Here is a 23,096-nt window from a genome sequence, read left to right on the forward strand (position 1 = left end):
GCCTCCGGATCCCAAGATAGCGGGTTTCGGTTTACTTGGTCTGCCATCTAGTGGGCCTAAAGTAAAGCGGAGCGTCAACGTTGATGAGCAGACAGCCAGATGGCGTCAACTTGAAATGTCTGCACACGGTAGTTAGGCCAAACAATTATTATTATTATTATTCTTATTATTATTATTATTATTATTATTGTAAAGACGAATTACTTTGCAATGCTATCTATCTTAATGGTAATGTATTATGTACCTGTACTAGCTACTGAGTGCATGTTTCGAAGCATTGTATCGATTCATTCAAGTGTCCGAGTGAATCGATTCACAGGAACGGCAAGCTCACGGCACACAAATCGTGCACAATCATGGCTCAGTGAGCCACACGACACACACGTCTCCTTATTGGCACACTGGACACTGGTGGGGATACCAATATAAATGGTCCGTTATTGGACATCATAAATTTCCCAGCTAACTCATTCCTGGTTGCCAGCGTTTCGCCCCTGTGTGCTAGGCAGGGCTCATCAGTTGGTACCTAGCACACCTACCAAGACGCTGGCTAGTGCATACCGTGGAGGCCACTGCGTAGGCTAATTGTAGCCACCTGCAGTGCCAATGCACTATGAGAGACTTTGTCCCACTACCAAAAATTGATGCCTGCTTGGCCATCAGATGATATAGATGTTGATTCCCGTAGGGAATCAGAAATATTTGTTCCGAATGAGTAAATTTATAATACCAATATAAATGGTCCGTTATTGGACATTATAAATTTTCCAGCTAACTCATTCCTGGTTGCCAGCGTTTTGCCCCCGTGTGCTAGGCTGGGCTCATCAGTTGGTACCTAGCACACCTACCAAGACGCTGGCTAGTGCATACCGTGGAGGCCACTGCGTAGGCTAATTGTAGCCACCGGCAGTGCCAATGCATTATGAGAGACTTTGTCCCACTACCATTAGCAAATATCAAATCAGCTCCTGTAAGAATTTTAAGTTTTAGTATGAAGTTATTTCTTATAAAAAAGTATTCCCTAAAAATATGAGATTTACCCTCTTCAAGAATAGGCCTATTAATTGATAAAAAATGGGATTTCTGTTGAATGATACACAAAGATGTCTGATTTTAAGTGAAACCAACTGCTATGTAGCAAAGTCACCTGATGATGAAGTCAATGAATTACTACTTACACTACTTTATCCTAACATCTCTCATGAATGTATTTCCATTAGTAGGCCTATATCTGGATTAGAAGTCCGCGATCACTTGCATTAAAGATATAAGTATAAACACCCATTTCAATACCTTAGAACAAATGTAATTGCTCCGAACACTGAACCTATATCAGGCAGTAAGTAATAAGAAGCTTGGAAGGTGTTCAACAGTCAGGAGATTGTTGAATGCAGAATAAACATAATAATAGGCCTACAATATAAGTAATTTACTGATTCAAATATCCAGTAATATTATAGGAAAATACACTGGGGAAGTTTTGATTGAAGTACCTCTCTAAGGTTAATTATTGGCCTAAAGTGAATACCTGCAAGTCTTTTTAATAACCAAGAGATCCCTTAACAGTGGAGAAGTTAAAATCAAAACCCATGTACAGAACCCAACGAGTGGTAAGTTATAATGCCACTTCCGATCTAGTGCCAGTCAGTTTCAATCAATCAGTCACCACTGATCTGCTCTTAGGACAGTCGCCCAGGTGGAAGATGTAGTTTCAGGGATAGGCCTAGTCTTTTCTTCAATAATTGCAAAGAATTTGGAAATTTATTGAACATCTCCCTTGGTAAATTACTCCAATCCCTAACTCCCTTCTTAAAAACAAAAAACAAAAAAAAAAAACAAATATTTGCCCCAATTTTCATCCTTAACTTGATCATTGTACTGTGATCTTACCTACTTTTAAAATACCACTGAAACGTATTCGTCTGCCAATGTCATTCCGCACCACCTCTCCACCGACAGCTCGGAACATACCACTTAGTCCAGCAACTCGTCTCCTTTCACCCAAGTCTTCCCAGCCCAAACTCGACAAAATTTTTGTAACACTACTCTTTTGTCGGAAATCACCCACAACAAATCGTGCTTATTTCTTTTGAACTTTTCCAGTTCTCAAATCAAGTAATCCTAGTGAGGGTCTCATACTCAGGAACTGTACTCAAGTTGGGGTCTTATCAGAGACTTATGTGCCCTCCCCCTTTACATCCGTACTACAAACCCTAAATACCCTCATAACTATGTAAAGAGAGATCACCTCACTATAATAAAATGAAGTAAAATAAAATAAGAACATACCCGGTACAAAGCCATCTTTCGTTTCAGCATGAACACTAACCAGTCTTCCTCCCTCAGACACAGGTCGACGAATTACTCCTTGAACATCATGTCCAGATTTGTGTGGTTTATTCCAGGAGTATGTGGGTGACCCTGAAAGAGAAAGCGCATTTGAAACCAAAGAAACCTGAAGAAGATAAATTATTCTAAGATTTTTATATATAACATATATATTCACCATTCATAAAAATCCAAGTCTCATCCAAGAAAACAACAGGTTTTGGTTTCCCACTGTCCTTATTACGCATGTATTCCCTCAGTAAAACAGGATCTCTTAAAACAAATGTCTTCATTTTCTCTAACATACGCATAGTGATCCCCTTTATTCCACACAAAGCCCATGGCCTTCAAAATTCTTCTTAGTGATGTTTCTGAGCCCTTGTACAAATAAGTGTCATAATTTGCTTTAATGTGGTCGAAAACCTTTCTTACAGTTACAACTTCTCCTGTGGGAAGAAGAAAGAGAGTTACAAGGGGCTCAAAAGAGCTGTATGTCAATACATGCACAAAACATTTCTGGAAGGTTATCTCACCTGTGTGCGAATTTCTATAAATAATGTTGCAATAGATTCCTTGTGAAGTTACCTTACCTTTATGTAATTTATCATAAATAAACCTTGCTATCACTTCCTTAGAAAAAATGTCTATGCCGGTCACTGGATGTTCACGCTTCCGGCATTTACCTGGTGTAGAAAATTCAACTCCCGTCTTGAAATTTCCTATTACTCTTCGGACTAAACCGAAACTACACTGTAAGAATACACACACAGAAATGTATTACATACATATATACCATAAGTCAACAGGAATGCACATAGGTTAAGTCTACAAACCGTATCGAAGTCGACACAAGACATGGTATAGGCCTACATGATTAGGTTAGGTTCAGAATGAAATACTGATCCATTTCAACTGATTGTCATTATGTCAGAAACTTATCATAGAAACAAGATCAAAATGAACACTTACCCCAGTTAATTATGAAAGTCTTGTCATTAGGTTCGTATCACTACGACTGATACCTTCTTCGTCGTCTTTGTGTTTCAATTGCTCGTAGCAATGTACAAGCATTTCTTGACCTGATGCTTGTAGAGGTCGTAACCTTGCTTTCCTTTTCGGAGGAGTTCTTGCAGATTTTTCTTCCTTCTTAGACATTCCAATCGAATTCTGTTCGTTTAAGTATGGGACGAAATAGGAACGTAATTAATAAAATGATGTGCTCATCATTTCACACAAACTATGTTATTAAATGCATTATCCGAACATGCCACAATTCTACTTACCTGGTATTAGCCAAATAGACTTACAATCCCACAGAAAAAGAAAATATGCTTTAAATATTCTTGCAAATGTATCATTAGTGACTTTAACAGCAATGCGGTGGCAACATGCAGTTCACGCTAGAACAGTGATTGAACGTTGCCAACGTGCCATCTTAACGGTAAATGTAAGACGTCGTATTGGCAAGTAGGGTCCCTAAAGTGTATGGTTTTCGACACTGAAAAAGAACTGCAAAATACCCAACAGCAAAAAAAGTAACTATAAATCAATACCTTAATATTACAGGGGAGAAAGGGTAAGGTTGCACCCTTAGGGTACGTCCTTACACAGAGTTGAGTATAAATATGTTAGCACTATCGAAAAGGTGGGCTCCCTCGCTGTCATCCACGCGCGATGTTAGGAATGTGGCGCTTGGTCTAATGCTGCAAACTGGAATGTCGCATAGTCTATTGATGCAATTTATATTTTTACTGATTCCCGCTTTGTCGCTTAGGTTTTCTGTTTACTGACAACTAACGGCCTCTTGTAATGCAGTGGGGAATTTTTTATAAATAGTTCAAGCCTTCCTCTACAAGATGGCGCTAAAATCTCAATTTTCGTCAAATGGCGCTTAGTCTGCTGATGCATAACGGCATCCAATTGCAATCATATAAGACGACCAGCCGTCGCGATTAATAAAATCATGATAACCTTCTGTTGGGGGTAAAATTGGAATGTGCGGTTTATCTGTTCCACCAGTTACATTTATAATACCACATATACTTCCAAAACTGAACGTTATCTCCTGGGCTTCTACTGCATTTGGCGTTTTTAAATTCTAAGAAGTGATATTGATTTTACTACAATTCTGCATCGTTCGTATACCTCGATATTGCCTGGTGGATTCAATACGATACTCAAATAGCCTACTACATGTAAACGGGGATCGTATTCAATACGGTAAGTGTACTCAAATCGATCTCGATCCCCATGTAAACGTACTAAGTGTACTGTTGTTATAATGTGGGCGGAAGCGAGAGACTTTTTCCCCTTGTCAGAGTAAAGTTCGATAAGCCACAATGTTTTAAGGGCATCGGGTATTTTCCGTGCAAGCACAAGGCATCTAAAATGCATACAGTACAGTAATCCAATTAATAAAGCACTTGCACAGGGGAGCTAGTATAGATTTCTCGTCTTTGAGTCGTTTTCTTTCTTTGGATTTCATTGTGTGAGGTTATGTTTGCCAGTGAGTTATCTAAGTGCATTATTTGAATAGTGTAAATGCACCTTGTTGGATACATTTTGGAAATAGTTTTTTTACCATGGCATTTGAGAGGTTTAAACTGTGAATCAAGGTTATAATTGCATGCAGTAACGGGTCGTAGAATATATTGTGACGATGCAAGGGTTGATATTTCCGAATTATGTGTTGCCGGTTAATTCAAAATCACGTAATTCAAAGTCAGTTTTTTGCGTTTTAACGACTTCGAGTTAACAAGGTTTTACCACATATACAGTGCGTCATCCTTAAATGCAGCTATAGTTTGGTGTGATTAGGTTCGAGATTGGTCTACTTGTTTGTCCTTTAAACTCCAATATCCATACGTTGGAATTCAACAGTACTGTAATACTCTTGGGGGGGGTCAACAGAATTGACCAAGGTAGGTTGGATACAAAATATTTAAAAGAGTAGTCTGGCACAAGTCTCAGTTGGTACTTAATTGTCACTTCACCTCATTAACAGTGTTGATTCTCTGGAGGCAGTTTCAGAAGAACTCTCTTGTAGTTTTGCTATTTAAAAAATCAGTTTTGGGACCTTTCTGTGGACCTTTGTAATTGCTTGTCTGTTAACTTTTTTTTGAGTGTACCTTAATGCTTTCCTTTTCTCTCTAGGTTACTATGCCGAAGAACAAGGGAAAACGAGATGATGATGATTCAACTTCTGATTCAGGTCCTGATGATGTAAGTTGCTCTCTAATTCTTAAATTAGTTTTAAAATATTGCTTAGGGCTACTACATAGTAAAAGTTCATGAGGATCAGAGACTTAAAGTGTATTAAAGCAAGTGTTCACTTCAAATGTTAATTTAATGAGAAGTCACGAGTTTTACGTCTTGTGTATAGCACGCTCTGTTTTCAGATTTTTAGGGAAGATTTGAAAGAATTCTAAGAATTGATTGCCTCTAATAAAGTTGAATATAATCCAATTTAATAACTTTGACAGACTGCAGCAATAAATTTTGTTGGTTCTAACATGTAGCTGCAAGTAGAATTTTGCACCTCTAAAACAAGGTGTCCCTGTTATATCTACTTTCATTCTTTTGTTGACCAACTAGTCGCATAGATGCATAACCTTAATTAGGAATTTCCTTGTTTAATTCCTATCACTGTCGTTTTGACTACCTCCTGTGGGTGGAGGATGCAGACGAATACACCCACGGTATCTTCTGCCTGTCGTATGAGGCATTTAAAAGGGGTGACCAAAGGATGACGGAATTGTAGCCATGAGATTACTTGTGATTAGTACCATTAAGTGAGGATAACCATTGGTCGAAGTTACTTGTGATTAATATCATTATGTGAAGAACGCCGTGGGTCTGGGGGTTGCCTGTGATTAGTACCATCATGTGCATTCCACAGAGGCTGGGGAGCGGGCGTTCGGCATCACAGACTGGTGTCCGCTTGGGAGGAGCTGCTATGAATTGTGTTGGCTCCCCTGTATTCAGAATGGGTCTGCGTCATCTATGAGTAGTACCACTATATGAGGAGCACCGTGGGTCTGTGTTGCCTTGCTTAGTACCACTGTGTGGACCAACCATGGGTCTACATTGCCTGTGATTAGTTCTACTACGTGAAGAACACCATGGGAATAGCGGCACCCGTGATTAGTTCCACCGAGTAACACCCTGGGACTGCGTTGCTTGTGAGTAGTACGCTTATGCAAGGACATCATGGGTTTGGGAAGCATTCATCAAGTTGTTTTTTGAAAGGTGTATTTTCATCAATATTCTATTATATTTGATAAGACTGGAACAAGTGCTAGGCAACTTGTCCACTTGCATTATACTGAGGAGCATTGTTCATAACTCTGATATTGTTTGGGGGAGAATGTTGGGAAATAATTCTTTCTTGAACCATTCAAAAAATCTTTCATGATACATTCTTCTCTGATAATCTATGTCTCTTTGGATCTCAAGAAAAGAAATGCCCCATTAATGAACCCCAGTGTATTGCTCCCACCCCTTCCAGATGGACTTGGTGTGGTACCTTGCATAGTGTCACCAGTCCAATGTTTAGTTGTATAACCACCTTAGTGTATGGTCTCATCCAACCATACGATCTGCATAAGTCCTTTCAAAACTTCATTGCACAAGGTTACAATATCCCCACATTTGAGCATAAGTTTCCGAATTTATTTTTTAACTAGTACATAAGCCTGTGTTCGACAATTAAAATTACTGTCTATAAAGTATTGGGAAATTATAAATGGACAATTAATATATTGTATGAATAAAAGTTACTCTTTCCATGTTGCATACCACATTTAAAGGAATGAAAATGGGTATTTTAGTATTTCCGCGCAGTTGTAGCTCAGAGTTCTACTTTGATGTCTGTAGATCTGCATACTCTTCAGAAAGCTATATACAACTATCCATAACAAATCACCATCAACAGCGTCATATGCCCTCCCTCCATATGAGCACTGAGGAGAGATTTGGAATTCAATCCAGGCTTCTGGCACATATTTGATTGGAAATTCTATACCACCACCTCCCCAACCCTGCCGACCAACTTTCTGGTGGTAAAAATATTTTCAGCGAACGGGACTCGCTGGCTAACCACGGTGTCAAACCATATAGACTTGAAGCGTTAATGACCATGGCCACCAAGTGGGCTGCTCTATCTTGTGCTTAACTATAGAGGTAAACCACAGAATGGAATAAAATGATTAATTTCTCTGAACAGTTCAAGAATGACAGTTATCATCGCATTGTTCTTGTAATCCCATACCTGCCAACTTTCCCGATGTAGGCAGGAGACTCACGATTTTCGACAGTTTTTCCCGCCTCCCGATTATTATTTCTCCTTTAGCTTTTCTTTTTGAACTCCAGACATTCAAATCCCGCCATTTCAGCTTTGTACGCCAATGGTCGGAAGTCCTTCACTCTTTGGCCGCTTTCAAATGAATATCTACTTATATTAATACGAGGACATCCGTAGATGGCACAACTGCTCTTCAGAAGATGCTTTGCATGCTGCAACATCACGTTCGGAGCTGGCTATGTGGACAGCCAACCTCCGCTAGAAGAAGGCGCCTCAAGAAGAAGAATTAATACGAGAAACGTGTGAATGTGTGATGTTTATTGAAACAAGACAGACTCCAATCCTCAGACCGTAATATAAAAATAACATGGTGGCCGAAGTAGCTGGACTGCTGGTATTGGCTTACACGAAAAGATCACGTACATATTATACAAGCGGCAGTAATTTAAAATGATAAATGTAACATCGTATGGAAAATATCTTTTTCACGTATGAAAACACATCGCTAACAAGTACGCGCCAAATATAATCAACTAAAATCACATATATTCTACTAGAAAAGAGAACCACAAAATAATTTTTAAAAAATTTCAATTAGTCAAATAATGTTTTGTCTTCGATTTTACTTCGCCGGATTGATGAAAATACATGATGAAGCTGTTAAACTAAATTTTTATTAATTCATTTTGAATGTTTCAAAGTAAATTAAAATGCAAATTTCCTGAATTTATTTGCTCTTGTGAGAACTATGAAACATAATTTGTTGCCTTAGTTTTGAAGTGGTGGGTGGACAATTTATTATATTCAGCACCCAATGAAAGGAAATTACATCCAAAATAATAATGTTATCGGCTTTATGTCCCACTAACTACTTTTTTATGGTTTTCGGAGACGCTGAAGTGCCAGAATGTAGTTCTGCAGGAGTTCTTTTACGTGCCAGTAAATCTACAGACACGAGGCAGACGTAAATGATTACCTTCAAATACCACCAGACTGATGCAGGATCGAACCTGCAAAATTAGGGTCAGAAGACCAGTACATTAACCATCTGAGCCACTCGGCCTGAGTATACCCCAAACGACTAGGCCCCTTATGTTAACCCAGTGAACGGCCTTGGTAATACTAACATAATGTTGACATATGGCATAGCAGCACTTCACACAATGGTAATGTTAGTGATGAAAAGTTCAGACACTAAAGATATTATAGGTTTTTACTCATTCAAGAACATGAGTGCAAAATCTCTATTGACTCTAAGCATTGATATTTAACCACATGGACGAGCCTCAGTTCGGTGTAGCCTGCTTGAGAACAGATAACCACAGCATGAATCAGAAGGTGTAGGTAGTGTAAATCCCTGCATTACTAGCCCAGATAATCTCTCCAAGTCACTATTTCTTCTGTGTAACAGTGTACAGATTGCTCCATCTGTCACACTCACACATTTTGTTGTACTCCAAGATCCAGCCAAACATTTCTGCTGGCTGGTACAGATTATTGTAAAATACACTTGCATTTAAATCACTTGACACTTTGAAGCACATAGACACTGACGGAATGTCACAATACCTAAATTAATACCGTATTTACGCGAATAATCCCGCACCCAAAATTTAGGAAGGCTGATTTTGAAAAATAAAATTCCAACATTGACGCAAATAAAATCCGGACCCCAATTTTAAAATAAAATGTGCGGGTATTATTTGCGTAAATACTGTATTTGTCTAGGAACACGAATATGTTCACCTCAGACTTAAATGTTGTATGAATACTACAGTTTTGTCATTAGGTTCAAAATAATCACGATGTATATTCCTAATCCATTTCTCTCTTAGGGCCGTTTTCCCCAAATGAGTTCTTGGTTTATTTTAATCTGGTTAAAGTCTGAGTTTAAACTAACATTCATTTTCCCCATATTGGTTTAAACTTTGTTTCAAGTTTAAACTTGGCTCAAAGTTAAACCTTCTATATTGTAGGTTTAAACTGATGTGTATATTCAACCTTCTTGACATTTTATTAACATATCTATGATTGTCCTAGTAGAAGGGTTAGTTTTGACTACCAGTACTGCAGCACTTTAAGAGAAAACGTACTAAAATTAGAATGTAGTATTAGCATTAGAAAAATGGAAGAATTTATTGAAGTCTTTGGTTAAATAGGAAATAATTTTGATATTCAAGTGAGGTTAAGAAGCCACATTCCAACAAAAGTCTACAATCTTGGAAAATTGGATGTAACGGAGTATTTTGATGGATTTATAATTCATAAGCTAACAGCAAGGATTGTCTAGTATCAAAGGATTCATTTAAAACGTCAACTGCACGAAATAATGCTATTCCGCTGGAAGCACTGATTCTGGTTGCTTTAAGATATTATGCAGCAGGCAATTTTCTCATTAACAACGGGGACCACAGGCCTTAAATTGCAGTCTTTTTATAATATTATATAAAATACTTTTGGTGGTATAAATACTGTAATATGAAGCATTAAAATATTCGTACATAAGAGCTGTGATACGTCCTCTCCTCATTCTGTATCTGGTGGCTGTGGTCGTTAAAGAGTAAGGTCAGCATCGTCCGATTAGACGGTTCGAATCCAGTCAGTTCGTCAAAATTATTTTTACCATCAGAATGTTGGCAGGAGAGGTAGTGGTATAAAATTTCTAATCACTAGAGCATATATTTATAGGATCAGAAATATAATAAAATGTTTCATCGTAACTATTGCCAGCATACCAGCAAAAGAAATATTAATGCAATGGGGAGAAGAGTATTATGCATAGAGTACGACATACTGCGAACTTGGTTATGTTATAAACGAATATAGAATCAAGTAATACATCTCCAAATAATACATCCTCAGTGGTCTGTCTGCTGGATCCGAGGTTTGAGAGATTGATCCCGGCCGAGGGCGATGGATTTTAATAGGAGATAGATCCCAAGCATCCTCCGAATTTGTTTACTTGAAATTCACATAAATGTTGATTTTCTGAGGTAAGGAATACTGTATTGCTGAAAGACTAGGATTTTAATATCTCAACGTTCCTGTGTGTTCCGTAAGACAGTACAGGCATCAAAAGACACATATTAGGCCCACAGTAGGCCTAAAGCATGACAGAGAAAAATAAGAAATAAAAGTGCGTTCCAAGAAATTGTAGACAGCAATGGCTTAAATTATACGACACAACACTTCGCACAAATGTAAGCAATTTATTTATCAGTAAAGCTAATATCCCGCCGAATTTCTTCTTTATTCACTATGTACGACAGCATTAATTCGCCACAAACAGCTGATGTTAATACAAAAATGTCGGTCATTGAATTACTTCGCTCTGATTGGCCAATTCCATTCGACCATGCCTTCGACTATTCGTTCAGTGCAGCCAATGCTAGCGCAAACTTGACATCATTAATTTAAACGGGCGAGCTGTCGTTTAAACTAAACAAGTGTCAGGAATTTGTGGAGAAAATGGATGCAAGTTTACACTAGGTTCTAAAGTTAAACGGGTTTAATTTATACCAGGTTTAACTTGATTTGGATAAAATAGCCCTTAATGTTTTATTCCGTAGAAAACATAAGAATTGTATGAAAGTCATTGCCACAGTTAGACTTAAACCTGGTTCACAACACGATCAAAAACATTTTCTCACATTACTGCGTTTAATTACAGATCCTAAGTGTTCATTGACTCCTATAAATACACTCGCACACTTATATTCTAGAAAGAAACTAACATTTATTGTCAACTTTCATAAATTTATACAGACTACATACGATAACAACAAATCAAAACAAACCCACATTTCCAACATATCCGGCTACTTGATTCGCCATCTTTGAACAATCGAGAGTAGCGTGAAGGTCTGAGGATTGGACTCGGTCTTGATTGAAACCTGTATATCGCGACGCGTTCATCGATTTTCAATCTCTCGTTCTCACTTGGTATGTGTTAATTCACATCAGTCTAGTCGTTAGATTTGAAGTCTTGTTTTAGTAATTTAGTGACAGAATTTCAAAGATAGCGACTAGTGACTTTCCTAGAGATTTTAGGAGCCATTTGGAGGCAAATCTGGCGGATTTTAATTTATTACTTGACTTGGTGTTACCCGCGGCTTCGCTCGCGTGGATTTCGTAATTTGATAATGGCAATCGTTCCTTGGTACTGCATTAAGACATTATCTGAAAATCCCTAACGTAGTTGTCTGTAACATTGTCAGTTTTTGAAGTATATGTATCAGAATTCAAATCTCCTTCACTTCTTTTCTCTCTCTTATAAGTGGATTATCCGAAAACAAAAATGCACGTTTCTTTATTTTTAAAGGAGATTCCAAATACCAGTTTTCGATACTTGTCACGGTGTTGATATATAATACTGTAAAATATACTCATTTTAAAAATGTACCCAATTTTTAAATTCTTTTCACCCCCTTTAATGGATTTTCGAAACAAAAAATGTTTTTATTTTATAGGGATTCTAAATGCGCCTGTAACATGTAATGTTTGAGATATACTCATCATAAAAATTCACTCCATTTTCACCTCTTTTAATCCCTCTTAAGTGGATTTTCCGAAAACAAAGAAGTGCGTGTTTCATTAATTTTAAAGGAGATTCCAAATACCAATTTTCACGTTTGTAACATTTTCAGTTTTTGAGAAGTGTATCCTCATAAAAAGAATTCAACCCATTTTCAGCCCTTTTTGCCCCCTTAAATGGATTTTCCAGAAACAATAAAAAAGGTGTTACTTTCAGTCCTTTTCACCCCCCACCCCTTAAGTGGATTTTCCAAAAAAATACGCGTTTCATTACAAAGATGATTTCAAATAGCAGTTTTTACGTCTATAGCAGGTTGAGTTTTTGAGACATACTAATTTCAGACATTTGCCCAATTTTCACTTCTTTTTAACCCACTTAAGTGGATTCTTTGAAAACAAATGTGTGTTTCTTTATTTTTAAAGGAGATTCCATGTACCAAATTTCACGACGGTAACATCTTCAATTTTTGAGATATAAGTATCCTCATAAAAAGGATTCGTACTCTTTTTAACTTATTATCCCCCCCCCCCAAAATGGATTTTCCAATGACAAAAAAATGTTTCTTTGTTTTTAATGGGGATTCCAAATACCAATTTTGATGTTTTTAAACTCTTGCGTTTTTGAGATATAGATGTACTGATTTTAAAAATTCACCCCCCTTTCCATCCCCTAAGCGATGGAATATCCAAAAATCCTTCCTTTTGAGCACCTACAATGTAATATAAATATATCCTCAAAATTTCATTTCTTTATGGTCGGTAGTTTTGGCTCGGCGATGATGAATCAGTCAGGTCATATTATTTGATATACATTGATAAATAGCATTGCGCTTCGCGTAATCGTGCGGGCGCGTGATGTAATATATTAATCTATTCATTTGCTAAGTAATGGCATCTAAGTGCATGAGTGATTCACGTGTGTGGAGCATGAATTTATACTATTTTCGGAAGGGTTATTAGAGACCGATCGTCTCATTCACATACTTCCTGTGAGGGAATAGAGATGTGTAATTTTTAGCCTTGTAGCAATAGTCGGGTTTTGAGACAATAAGTCGTATATTCAATAGTAATCCTGTATTGTTTGAAGTGTTCTTAATTGTTAATGTGTTATTATGGGGAAGCCATCATATGTACAAAGCTAAGGAATCGGACCGAGTGAGTTGGGGGCGCACAGCTGTTAGCTTGCATTCCAGAGATAGTGATTCAAATTCCATAGGCGATAGCACTGAAGTCGGTTTTCCGTGGTTTCCCATTTTCACAACAAACAAATGTTACGGCTCTACCTTAATTAAGTCTGGCTACTTCCTTCCCACTCCCAGCCCTTTCCTATCCCATTGTCGCCATAAGACCTATTTGTGTCGGTACGAGGTAAAGCTAACTGTACAATGTCGAGACACGGAAAATTTTAAAATGTGTGCACCCGGTGGCTTTCTGTGGGCAAATGTTTATCCAGGTTGATGGAACAGTGGCAGCCTTCGTCCAGTCTGCTCAATAATGAAGTGAAGTCTGGTAAGACAAGTCAGCTTAGAAGTCTCAAAACTTACCATATTCCAAAGATGAAACAAACATCACTAGAGGGCGCTGCCCCTTCAAGGAAAAGAACCAATGAATCACAAGTCCCATGTACTTCTTCACCCAAAACAACTAAACATGATTCCTTCATTAAGTGCAGTCTGTCTTGTGTGAAGAAAGGATTTTTATGTTCCTGTCATCAAATTTAAATAAGCTTTTGTCTGTTTTTATCAAATGTTATACCTACATTTGATAAACCAAATTAAATTTTGCTGTTAAGTGTGCCTCACATCCATGTACTGCAAGATCTGTTGCTGGTCACATTAAGGAATTAGATATAAAAATTTGTACAACCTTCAGTGGTTAAATCCTCCTCTCTTTTGGAAGTCGATTACTACAGCAGGGGAAACGAGAAGAATGATTGTGACTTAGTCACTGGTAGTTGTACTTCCCAATTCATAGAGCATCTGAAGCATGGTGAGGAGGAAGTTTTCTTATCAGTTCAAACGTACTTCACTGATACATTAGTTTGTGATATTCTAGGTATTTTAACAATCTCTCACAGTAACGCTGAATGTGAGAGGATATTTAGTCAGGTGATTAAACACAAACACAGTTCAAGTCATCTATTGGTGATGAAAACTTAGAGAGGTTGTTGAGAGTAAAATCAAGGCTACAGGGCAACTACTTTCAACAAACCTTTGACTGAGGTTTTCTCAGACGATAGAAAATCTGCCACTGCTGCTTCATTTAATCAATGCAAAATTTTTACTGATGGAGAAGCTTCTGTAAATCAGTAAGATGTGAGGAAGGTAGGCCTACCATACCATGCATATTCTTATAAATTTTCCGTTCTATACGAGTATTTAGGTATCACTGAATATGAATACATATGAGAGTAAAATATTTGGATTTTGATTCCACTCAGTTTCCCTGGAAATATGTGTGTTAATTTAAATGTGGACTTAACGGCGTGATGCACTGAGCTTGATAGGATAATGTACGTATTGTGCAAAGATATGTAGAATAAGCAGTTTTTTTGACCAATTGTATCCTGATTTTTCCTGATTCCCATATCAAAATCTCCTGATTTTTGGTTTTGTAAAGTTGGCAGGTATGTAATAACTGGTAACGGTTTTTCTCAAATATATCTGTGGAAGGCAACAGAATCCAGGATGTACGCAGTTCAAATTCATGCTGATAGAAATTGCTGTGTACCTACGTCATCGTGGCAAATATGCTGATAGAAACATATTTTTCTTTAAAAACTTTTGAAAATCATGATCGCGAAAGGTGAACCGAACCCCTCCCTTTTTAAATAATATCAGACATATAATGATACGCACAACGGGAGAATCATGGTGTGGACCGCGACTAGGAAAGGCTGTGGCCTTAACTTCACAGTCCCGGTACCCCGAATCGGTCCCCAGTGCGGTCTTACCTATGGATGAAGAACCCATTTCGGTGGTCAGAAAAGCATGAATTGCTTTCGACAAAGTTTGGCCTATTATTTTGAAAATGTTTAACGTTTATCTATCCTATTATATGATTGCCTACTCCATTAAATTATCTAATTTTGAAGTGAACTTGAAGCGTCGAGCCCTATATTTGTCTCTCGGCAATCTGTTCTGTTCTATACAATTTGTTGCTGGCGATGAGTTTCGGTTTCTGCGGTACTATGACTAATTGGTGCTGATTGTTAAGCTGGTGTTTGTGTATTGCACGTAAATGGTTTGCATTTTAATCCTGTCAAGCAGTTGGTGTTGGTTGGCTCAGTGTTACTGGTGTACTACCGTTGAGTACATGTGCTGTATTATGTGTACTGGCTGTCAACCTTGAATTTTTACTGTCTACCTGTGCACTGCGGTTGCAATTTCGGTGTGGATTAATTTGTTTTTATCTGGAAGTGCTTTTCTGATCATTACTTTTAAGTGAAGTTTGCTCGGTTGCTTTTTGGTGAGTGATAGTGTATGTCCTGGGAGCATTTTATTCCGTTATCTGTTCTGGCCTTGCTTTTGACTCTCAGACTTAATGTTATTATCATTACTATCATATTTCCTGTACGGTACTTTGGTGGTGTACATGCTAAGCGTTAATTTATCTCCTTCTAAATTATATTTTCAACTGCGTTCATTCTGGTGTGTGTCACTGGTGAATAATTTAACCTAGCCTCTAGGCATGTCCAACTGTGTCTAATTATATGTGTAAAAGGTTATGGGCTGACGTGTTCGGTGATGTGTTACTCCCTCCCATTGTTATTATTTCAGGCCTGATGCCTTGAGGTGGATGATTGTACGTGCTTGCCTTTAATTTGTGCTGTGTGTATAAATTTATTTGCCCCTACTAACTTATGGCTGTTGTTTTCATGCCAGTAACCGTTCTTGGCTGTTGGTATCTGATAATCTGGTGAGCTACATCATGGTATCTTGAAATTAATCTACCCTGTGATGCTTCAGTGCTCTGTGGTTGGTTTTTAATTAAAATTGCTTAACCTAATCTGTATTATTAATTCTTTAAATTTGGTTTTTTGAAGCGTACTTGGCTTGAAGTGTGCCGTTATAAATGAACCCTTGTGAGATCATGTCCTGGGTCATTTGACCAGTTACTAGTGACGTGTTCCCATCCTTGTGTGGAATTCGGTATATTAAAACTGTCTGTGTAATGTAACTCTAACATTACCGAGCTTCTGTGTGTTTGTGCTTTAGCTGAGTGGAGTGTGTTGTTGGCATGTATGTCCTTTCATTTCATCATCCTATCCGTGTATGTGTGTGTGTATGGTGCTGGTTAGTGATTTGAGTTACCTTCTGTGTCAACTGTTTATGAGGCAGTCATCAGTTATGGTTGAGCCATGTTAGTCGGTGTTACTTTGGGGATGACTAGTTGGTCTTGTGCGTGAACTTTTACAGTTTTTACTGGTTTTCCCTTTTCTGATCACCGGTTGTATGGGTTTGACTATTTCTGATGTGTCGTGGACCATCTTCCTTTTGTAATCTGTCAACTAGTTGAGGAGTATTTGTCTGGTGTCTGGCCCACTTCAGGTTTTCTTACTAGTAACTTGTCTTTGCTAAACTTTTGGATTTGAATCATCCTAGTATAAATGTTACTTACTGCCTTGGTGTTTCTTATGCCTGATTGTTCTCTGCATTCGTGGTGTTGTGCACTGCGGTGGTAATTATGTACCTGGAATAGGTATTTTTGAAAAATTCTGCTAACCTATTGTTATTTATCTAATTCCTTTGATTAATGGTTATGAATTTCATGTTTTTGGTCCGTATTGAACTGAGAATAATATATAAGTAATAATAATAACGTAAACATTTCCACCTTTTCAATACTAAAATATATTCACAAAATTATAAATTACACGGTACTAGTTTCGACCCATCTAGGGGTCATCATCAGCCGTATTGGAGCAAAGATCACTTTTGGCGAAATCCTAAGAAAATGTTATTTTAAAGAATAACAAGTGAAATGAGATGTTATTATGGTAATAGTTAATAATACAAGGAATATACATACTAAGAGGTTTTTAACAAAGAATAAAGTATAAATGGGGTGTTGTAAAAATTATAATCATGGAAATCGGTAAGTTCTTGTATTGAAATGAAATATGGCTTAGGAAGAGGGCTGAAGGGTGCGGGAGAAAGTGTAATTGTCTTGGAAAACTACCTTTGATTAAATTTAGGATTGAGTTTAGGTTGGCTGCATTATTGTTCCTGAGGAAAGTGATAAATAGATCAAAGAGTATGTTGGGTTTCTCTGAGATTTCATTGAGATTGTGACTGGCATTAAAGTATTGGTTGGTCTAGGTGTATGTAGTAATTTTCCATTATGTTGAGTAAAGGGCCCTTGTTTGCTAATACGAGGATGTCCATGTCTTGTTCAATATTGGTGAAATTAGGGTTATAATCTTGCATGTGTTGGCCGATGGCTGAAAACCTGTTGTATTTTATTGCGTTAGTGTGCTCGTGGTATCTGATAATGAAGTTTCTCCCGGTTTGCCCGATGTAGGTTTTTTTACAGGTGGTACATTTGATCCTATAAACTCCTGATTTAAAAAAAACTGCTGGTCTTGTTGATGTGTGAAGTATTGTATAAAACGTTCATGTTCTTATTGTTGGTTTTGAAGGCTATTTTAACGCCTTGTTTCTTAAAGATGTTGGTTAACTTGTAGATATCATTGTTGAACGTGAAGGTGGAAAATGTTAGAGGTTTGGTTATTTCTTTTATGAGGGTAGTTATTGGGCAATGTTTGTGTTTATTGATTATCCTTTCTATAAAATGATTGCTGAAGCCGTTGAATTTTGCGATTCCGCGGATTGTGTTGAGTTCGTTTTTTAGATCTTTATTGGACATAGGTATGCTGAAGGCTCGGTGAACTAGGCTGTTGTATGTGGCTCGTTTGTGGGACTGGGGGTGCACTGAATCTTGGCGAATGGTGGAGGCTGTTTGAGTGGGTTTTCTGAAAATTTTATAACTGAAAGCATCTTGAGTTTCTAGTGATGGTTAAATCTAGAAAGTTGATTTTTTGATTTGATTTGGATTCTAGTGTGAATTTGATATGAGGATCAATATTGTTGAGTCTTAAGAGGGTGGTGGGTGCGTTAATTGATTTCTCATTCATGATTACAAAGACATCATCGACATATCTGGCCCAAAAGAGAATGTTTTCGAATTCGTTGTCAATTTTGGTGTATTCGAGGAAGTCCAGGTATATTTCTGCTAAGATACCTGAGGCCGGTGACCCCATTGCCAAACCATTTTGTTGATATATGACATTGTCAAAAGTGAAGAAGTTATTGTCGATGAAAAGTTTTAATATCACAATTCATCCAATGTTTCTTCAGAAAAAATTATCGATTCTTATCCAAAAAGTCTATTAAAAATACATCTGAGCTAGTAGAAAAACTAAACAAGTTCAATTTGCAACTGGATCACTCCATCCACTCTTTCGATATTGTAAACATGTACCCAAGCATACAAGTATCAAAATTAATTCCGATAATTATAAACAATTTTAACAAAAACAGCCACTTAAGCAAACTAGAGATACAAGACTTTATCATAATATTAAAACTTATCATCGACAATAACTTCTTCACTTTTGACAATGTCATATATCAACAAAATGGTTTGGCAATGGGGTCACCGGCCTCAGGTATCGTAGCAGAAATATACCTGGACTTCCTCGAATACACCAAAATTGACAACGAATTCGAAAACATTCTCTTTTGGGCCAGATATGTCGATGATGTCTTTGTAATCATGAATGAGAAATCAATTAACGCACCCACCACCCTCTTAAGACTCAACAATATTGATCCTCATATCAAATTCACACTAGAATCCAAATCAAATCAAAAATCAACTTTCTAGATTTAACCATCACTAGAAACTCAGATTCTTTCAGTTATAAAATTTTCAGAAAACCCACTTAAACAGCCTCCACCATTCGCCAAGATTCAGTGCACCCCCAGTCCCACAAACGAGCCACATACAACAGCCTAGTTCACCGAGCCTTCAGCATACCTATGTCCAATAAAGATCTAAAAAACGAACTCAACACAATCCGCGGAATCGCAAAATTCAACGGCTTCAGCAATCATTTTATAGAAAGGATAATCAATAAACACAAACATCTCCCAATAACTACCCTCAAAAAAGAAATAACCAAACCTCTAACATTTTCCACCTTCACGTTCAACAATGATATCTACAAGTTAACCAACATCTTTAAGAAACAAGGCATTAAAATAGCCTTCAAAACCAACAATAAGAACATGAACGTTTTATACAATACTTCACACATCAACAAGACCAGCGGTTTTTTAAAATCAGGAGTTTATAGGATCAAATGTACCACCTGTAAAAAAAACCTACATCGGGCAAACCGGGAGAAACTTCATTATCAGATACCACGAGCACACTAACGCAATAAAATACAACAGGTTTTCAGCCATCGGCCAACACATGCAAGATTATAACCATAATTTCACCAATATTGAACAAGACATGGACATCCTCGTATTAGCAAACAAGGGCCCTTTACTCAACATAACGGAAAATTACTACATACACCTAGACCAACCAATACTTTAATGCCAGTCACAATCTCAATGAAATCTCAGAGAAACCCAACATACTCTTTGATCTATTTATCACTTTCCTCAGAAACAATAATGCAGCCAACCTAAACTCAATCCTAAATTTAATCAAAGGTAGTTTTCCAAGACAATTACACTTTCTCCCGCACCCTTCAGCCCTCTTCCTAAGCCATATTTCATTTCAATACAAGAACTTACCGATTTCCATGATTATAATTTTTACAACACCCCATTTATACTTTATTCTTTGTTAAAAACCTCTTAGTATGTATATTCCTTGTATTATTAACTATTACCATAATAACATCTCATTTCACTTGTTATTCTTTAAAATAACATTTTCTTAGGATTTCGCCAAAAGTGATCTTTGCTCCAATACGGCTGATGATGACCCCTAGATGGGTCGAAACTAGTACCGTGTACTTTATAATTTTGTGAATATATTTTAGTATTGAAAAGGTTGAAACGTTTACGTTGTTATTATTATTACTTATATATTAATTCCTTTGAGTCGTGGGTTTTGTGTATTCCCTACCATATCTGCTTGTAGTTGTTGGTCTTGCGTTGTGCAAGTGAGAATCCTTCGCTTGAGAGGAGAAATGCCTCTTTGAACCTAATGGTGTGGCTCTGGATCTTGTGTTGGGTGATTATGTTGTGACGGTACCGTGGATTGTTTTTGGGGTGGCATGGTGACTTCACGGCATGTTGTTGAGGATGGTTGTGTTCCTTTAATCCCTTGGTGGGGCTGACGCATGTCCGTCGTGGTTTATCATGGTTGGGTTATTCCTGTTGTGTTGTATTTTTGGGTGATGTTGGCACCTTGGTGTGGGCAGTGTCTGTGTCTGTCTGTCTGTCTTTAACCTCCATGTCCTGTGGATATGGCCATTTCTTCTTACATGAATCTACTACTCCCAGAATTAGCTTGTTTGTTATGAGTAATGCGTCAGTTTGGTATGTTCTGGTCTCTTCTTTTCCTGTCCATGCATTTCCTATTGATCTGATGTCGTGGTATCTGTAATTGCCTCTACTGTAAAGCTCATCTTAATTTTTACCCGCCACTCTATGGTGTTTTTCTCTGTGGATCTTCTTGTGTCTGTTGACATTGGTGTTTGTCATCTTACCGTGCTATGGGTTTGTTACTCAGGTATGGGACTGAGTGAGATACCCTTCGTCGGTACTGGAATCTCACTGCTGTTAGATTATGGGGTCTAGTAGTAGCGTAACTGCCTTCTTCATGCTACCTTGAGCATTTTCCATAGACTTGACTTGTATTCCACTACTTATATTTTATTTGCCTGGTCCCCTGGTGGATAGGGGGAGGTACCTGTTTTGCTGTGGAGCGACAGTGTGATGGGAAAGTCACGTATTTATAGATCGGGTAATGCCGAGGTTCTGGAAAGGACAACTGGTGTTATATATTGTGTGGGTCATTGCTTGTTATTTTCCATTTTGGTCTTTGGTCTGAGGTTTTTCATTGCCTTTTAATTTGATTGGATGGCCATTGTGAAATGAATTGTATTTGTGGTTCTGTGTAGTGGGTTAGTTACTGATTCCAGATTGTGTCCCTCCTGTGGTTCTTCTATCCCTATTTCTATTCAGTTAATTCCATCTTGCTTATTAGTGTCTAATGAAGTGTCTGTTTGCTTGTTATTGCTTGGCTGATCTGTTGTCGATGACAGACTGTTCACGAACCCACCATCTGGCTATTTTAAGAAGTCTCCAACTGGTCCAGTCAATTCTTCCCTTGCTCTAAATGTGTTTACCCTTTTAAGCCTTGGATTTTCCACATTTAATACCCTATGCCTGGTTGCTTCAAGCATTACTTATTGTGTATTGGTTGCTTGTTCTTTTTCTTGTTCAATTAGGTAATGTATGGTGTGTATGTGGAATGATGAGCCAAATGAAGTTGGAAATTTATTAAATAACTCTAGTTACGCATTGGTGTAATTGTGAAATGTAATATGCTCACCGAGTTGATGGTTTGTCTCCGTGGCGTTCTAGGTGTTTGAAATAGTTCTGGCTGGCTTGGTACTGTTCATGTTATGTATTCGTAGGGTATATTCTATGGTATACTTTAGTCCTGGCACAATCGAGTGTTTTAAAAAAAATTATGTGGACTAATTGTGGATTTATATGATCCAGTAAATTTTAACTCGCCTAATAACCCCCTCCCGCTTCTCTTTCCCTTTTTTTTTCTTCCCTGCTCCGTTCTGTTTGTTTTCCCTTCACTTGGTGGTGATGATCTCTGTTTGCCGTGACCAAGAAAACGAAATAGTGAATTTGTTTTTAAAAAAACCTAATTTTTTGATAAATTCACTTAAGAGTAATGCTTGCCATGCAGCACTTGTAATTCTAGTGGGTTAACCATTTGGTAAGTGGGCTTACCACGATTAGTTTGGTAATTCTTTTGTGTATCCAAATGAAATGGTAAAGAATATCTCTAGTCTGGAAATATTGAAGTATTTGCATTCTATTTTAAAGTGATGAACTTATTGAGAGATCGTCGTTTGGTGTGATACCACTCATTGAAAGAGTGTGACCTTGTAATTGTCATTTCGGTTTTGACACCTTGATGGTGCAAAGAACATTCTAAAGAGGATGTGAAGTGCTAATTAATATTTTTCTTAAATGAGTTCAACTGTATCGGACAAGTTTACATGTGCTTTGGTGATTCAAAGGAAAAAAAATTCTGAGTTATGTTGGTGTTGGACAATGAACACTGTGCTAGAGAGTCATGTATATCTTGTTTCTCGGATTCTACTTCATCTAAATCTTGATTACTTCCGGTCTACTGGTCTACTAGCCTGATTACGTTCGGGGACTATGTGAGGTTTCAGGGAGGGAGGACTGTCACGGAATTAAAGTGAATAACCTCTTGTATTATCCCTTTCGACTTTGTACTTCTAACCTAGAAATTTGTAAAATTGAACTTTTGCCAAGGCATTGATTAAATTTATATTTTTAAACATGTTAGAGGGCCTATTGCCGCTGCACGGTCTCTGAAAAGGCATGAACTTGCTGTCAAGTTTCTTTATTCTAAGCGCGGTATGCGCGCGCATCTTCCCTGGCTGTATCAGGCGATTTTAAGCATGCCTTGGTAACGAGTGGTTGTTGATCGCAGACTAGAGAAGATGGAGGTTGGTTGTGCTAGGTACCCACGGTTTCACGTGAACTCAAGAACCACTATGGACAAGGGATAGTAGGAACTATCCTCCCGGGGCATTTCCCGGAGAGTTTGTTTTTATTTCTTCTAGTATACTTTGGTAACTGATTCATCCTCCAAAATTTATTTTATTATACGTTGGAACGTGCGATTT

At 37.7% G+C, this 23,096-nt stretch overlaps 1 protein-coding gene across 1 annotated transcript in view; it reads left to right on the top strand.

The window, feature by feature from the left end:
* Positions 1-23,096, top strand: part of Ssb-c31a (single stranded-binding protein c31A) — a 147,148-nt gene that overhangs the window by 43,952 nt on the left and 80,100 nt on the right. Inside the window, exon 2 of the mRNA XM_067144732.2 lies at positions 5,482-5,550. Within this exon, the coding sequence (XP_067000833.1) occupies positions 5,488-5,550 (63 nt within the window). The 5' untranslated portion in view covers positions 5,482-5,487. The remainder of the gene's footprint in view (positions 1-5,481; positions 5,551-23,096) is intronic.

Source organism: Anabrus simplex, chromosome 1, assembly GCF_040414725.1.
Source record: "Anabrus simplex isolate iqAnaSimp1 chromosome 1, ASM4041472v1, whole genome shotgun sequence".
Classification (NCBI taxonomy): domain Eukaryota; kingdom Metazoa; phylum Arthropoda; class Insecta; order Orthoptera; family Tettigoniidae; genus Anabrus; species Anabrus simplex.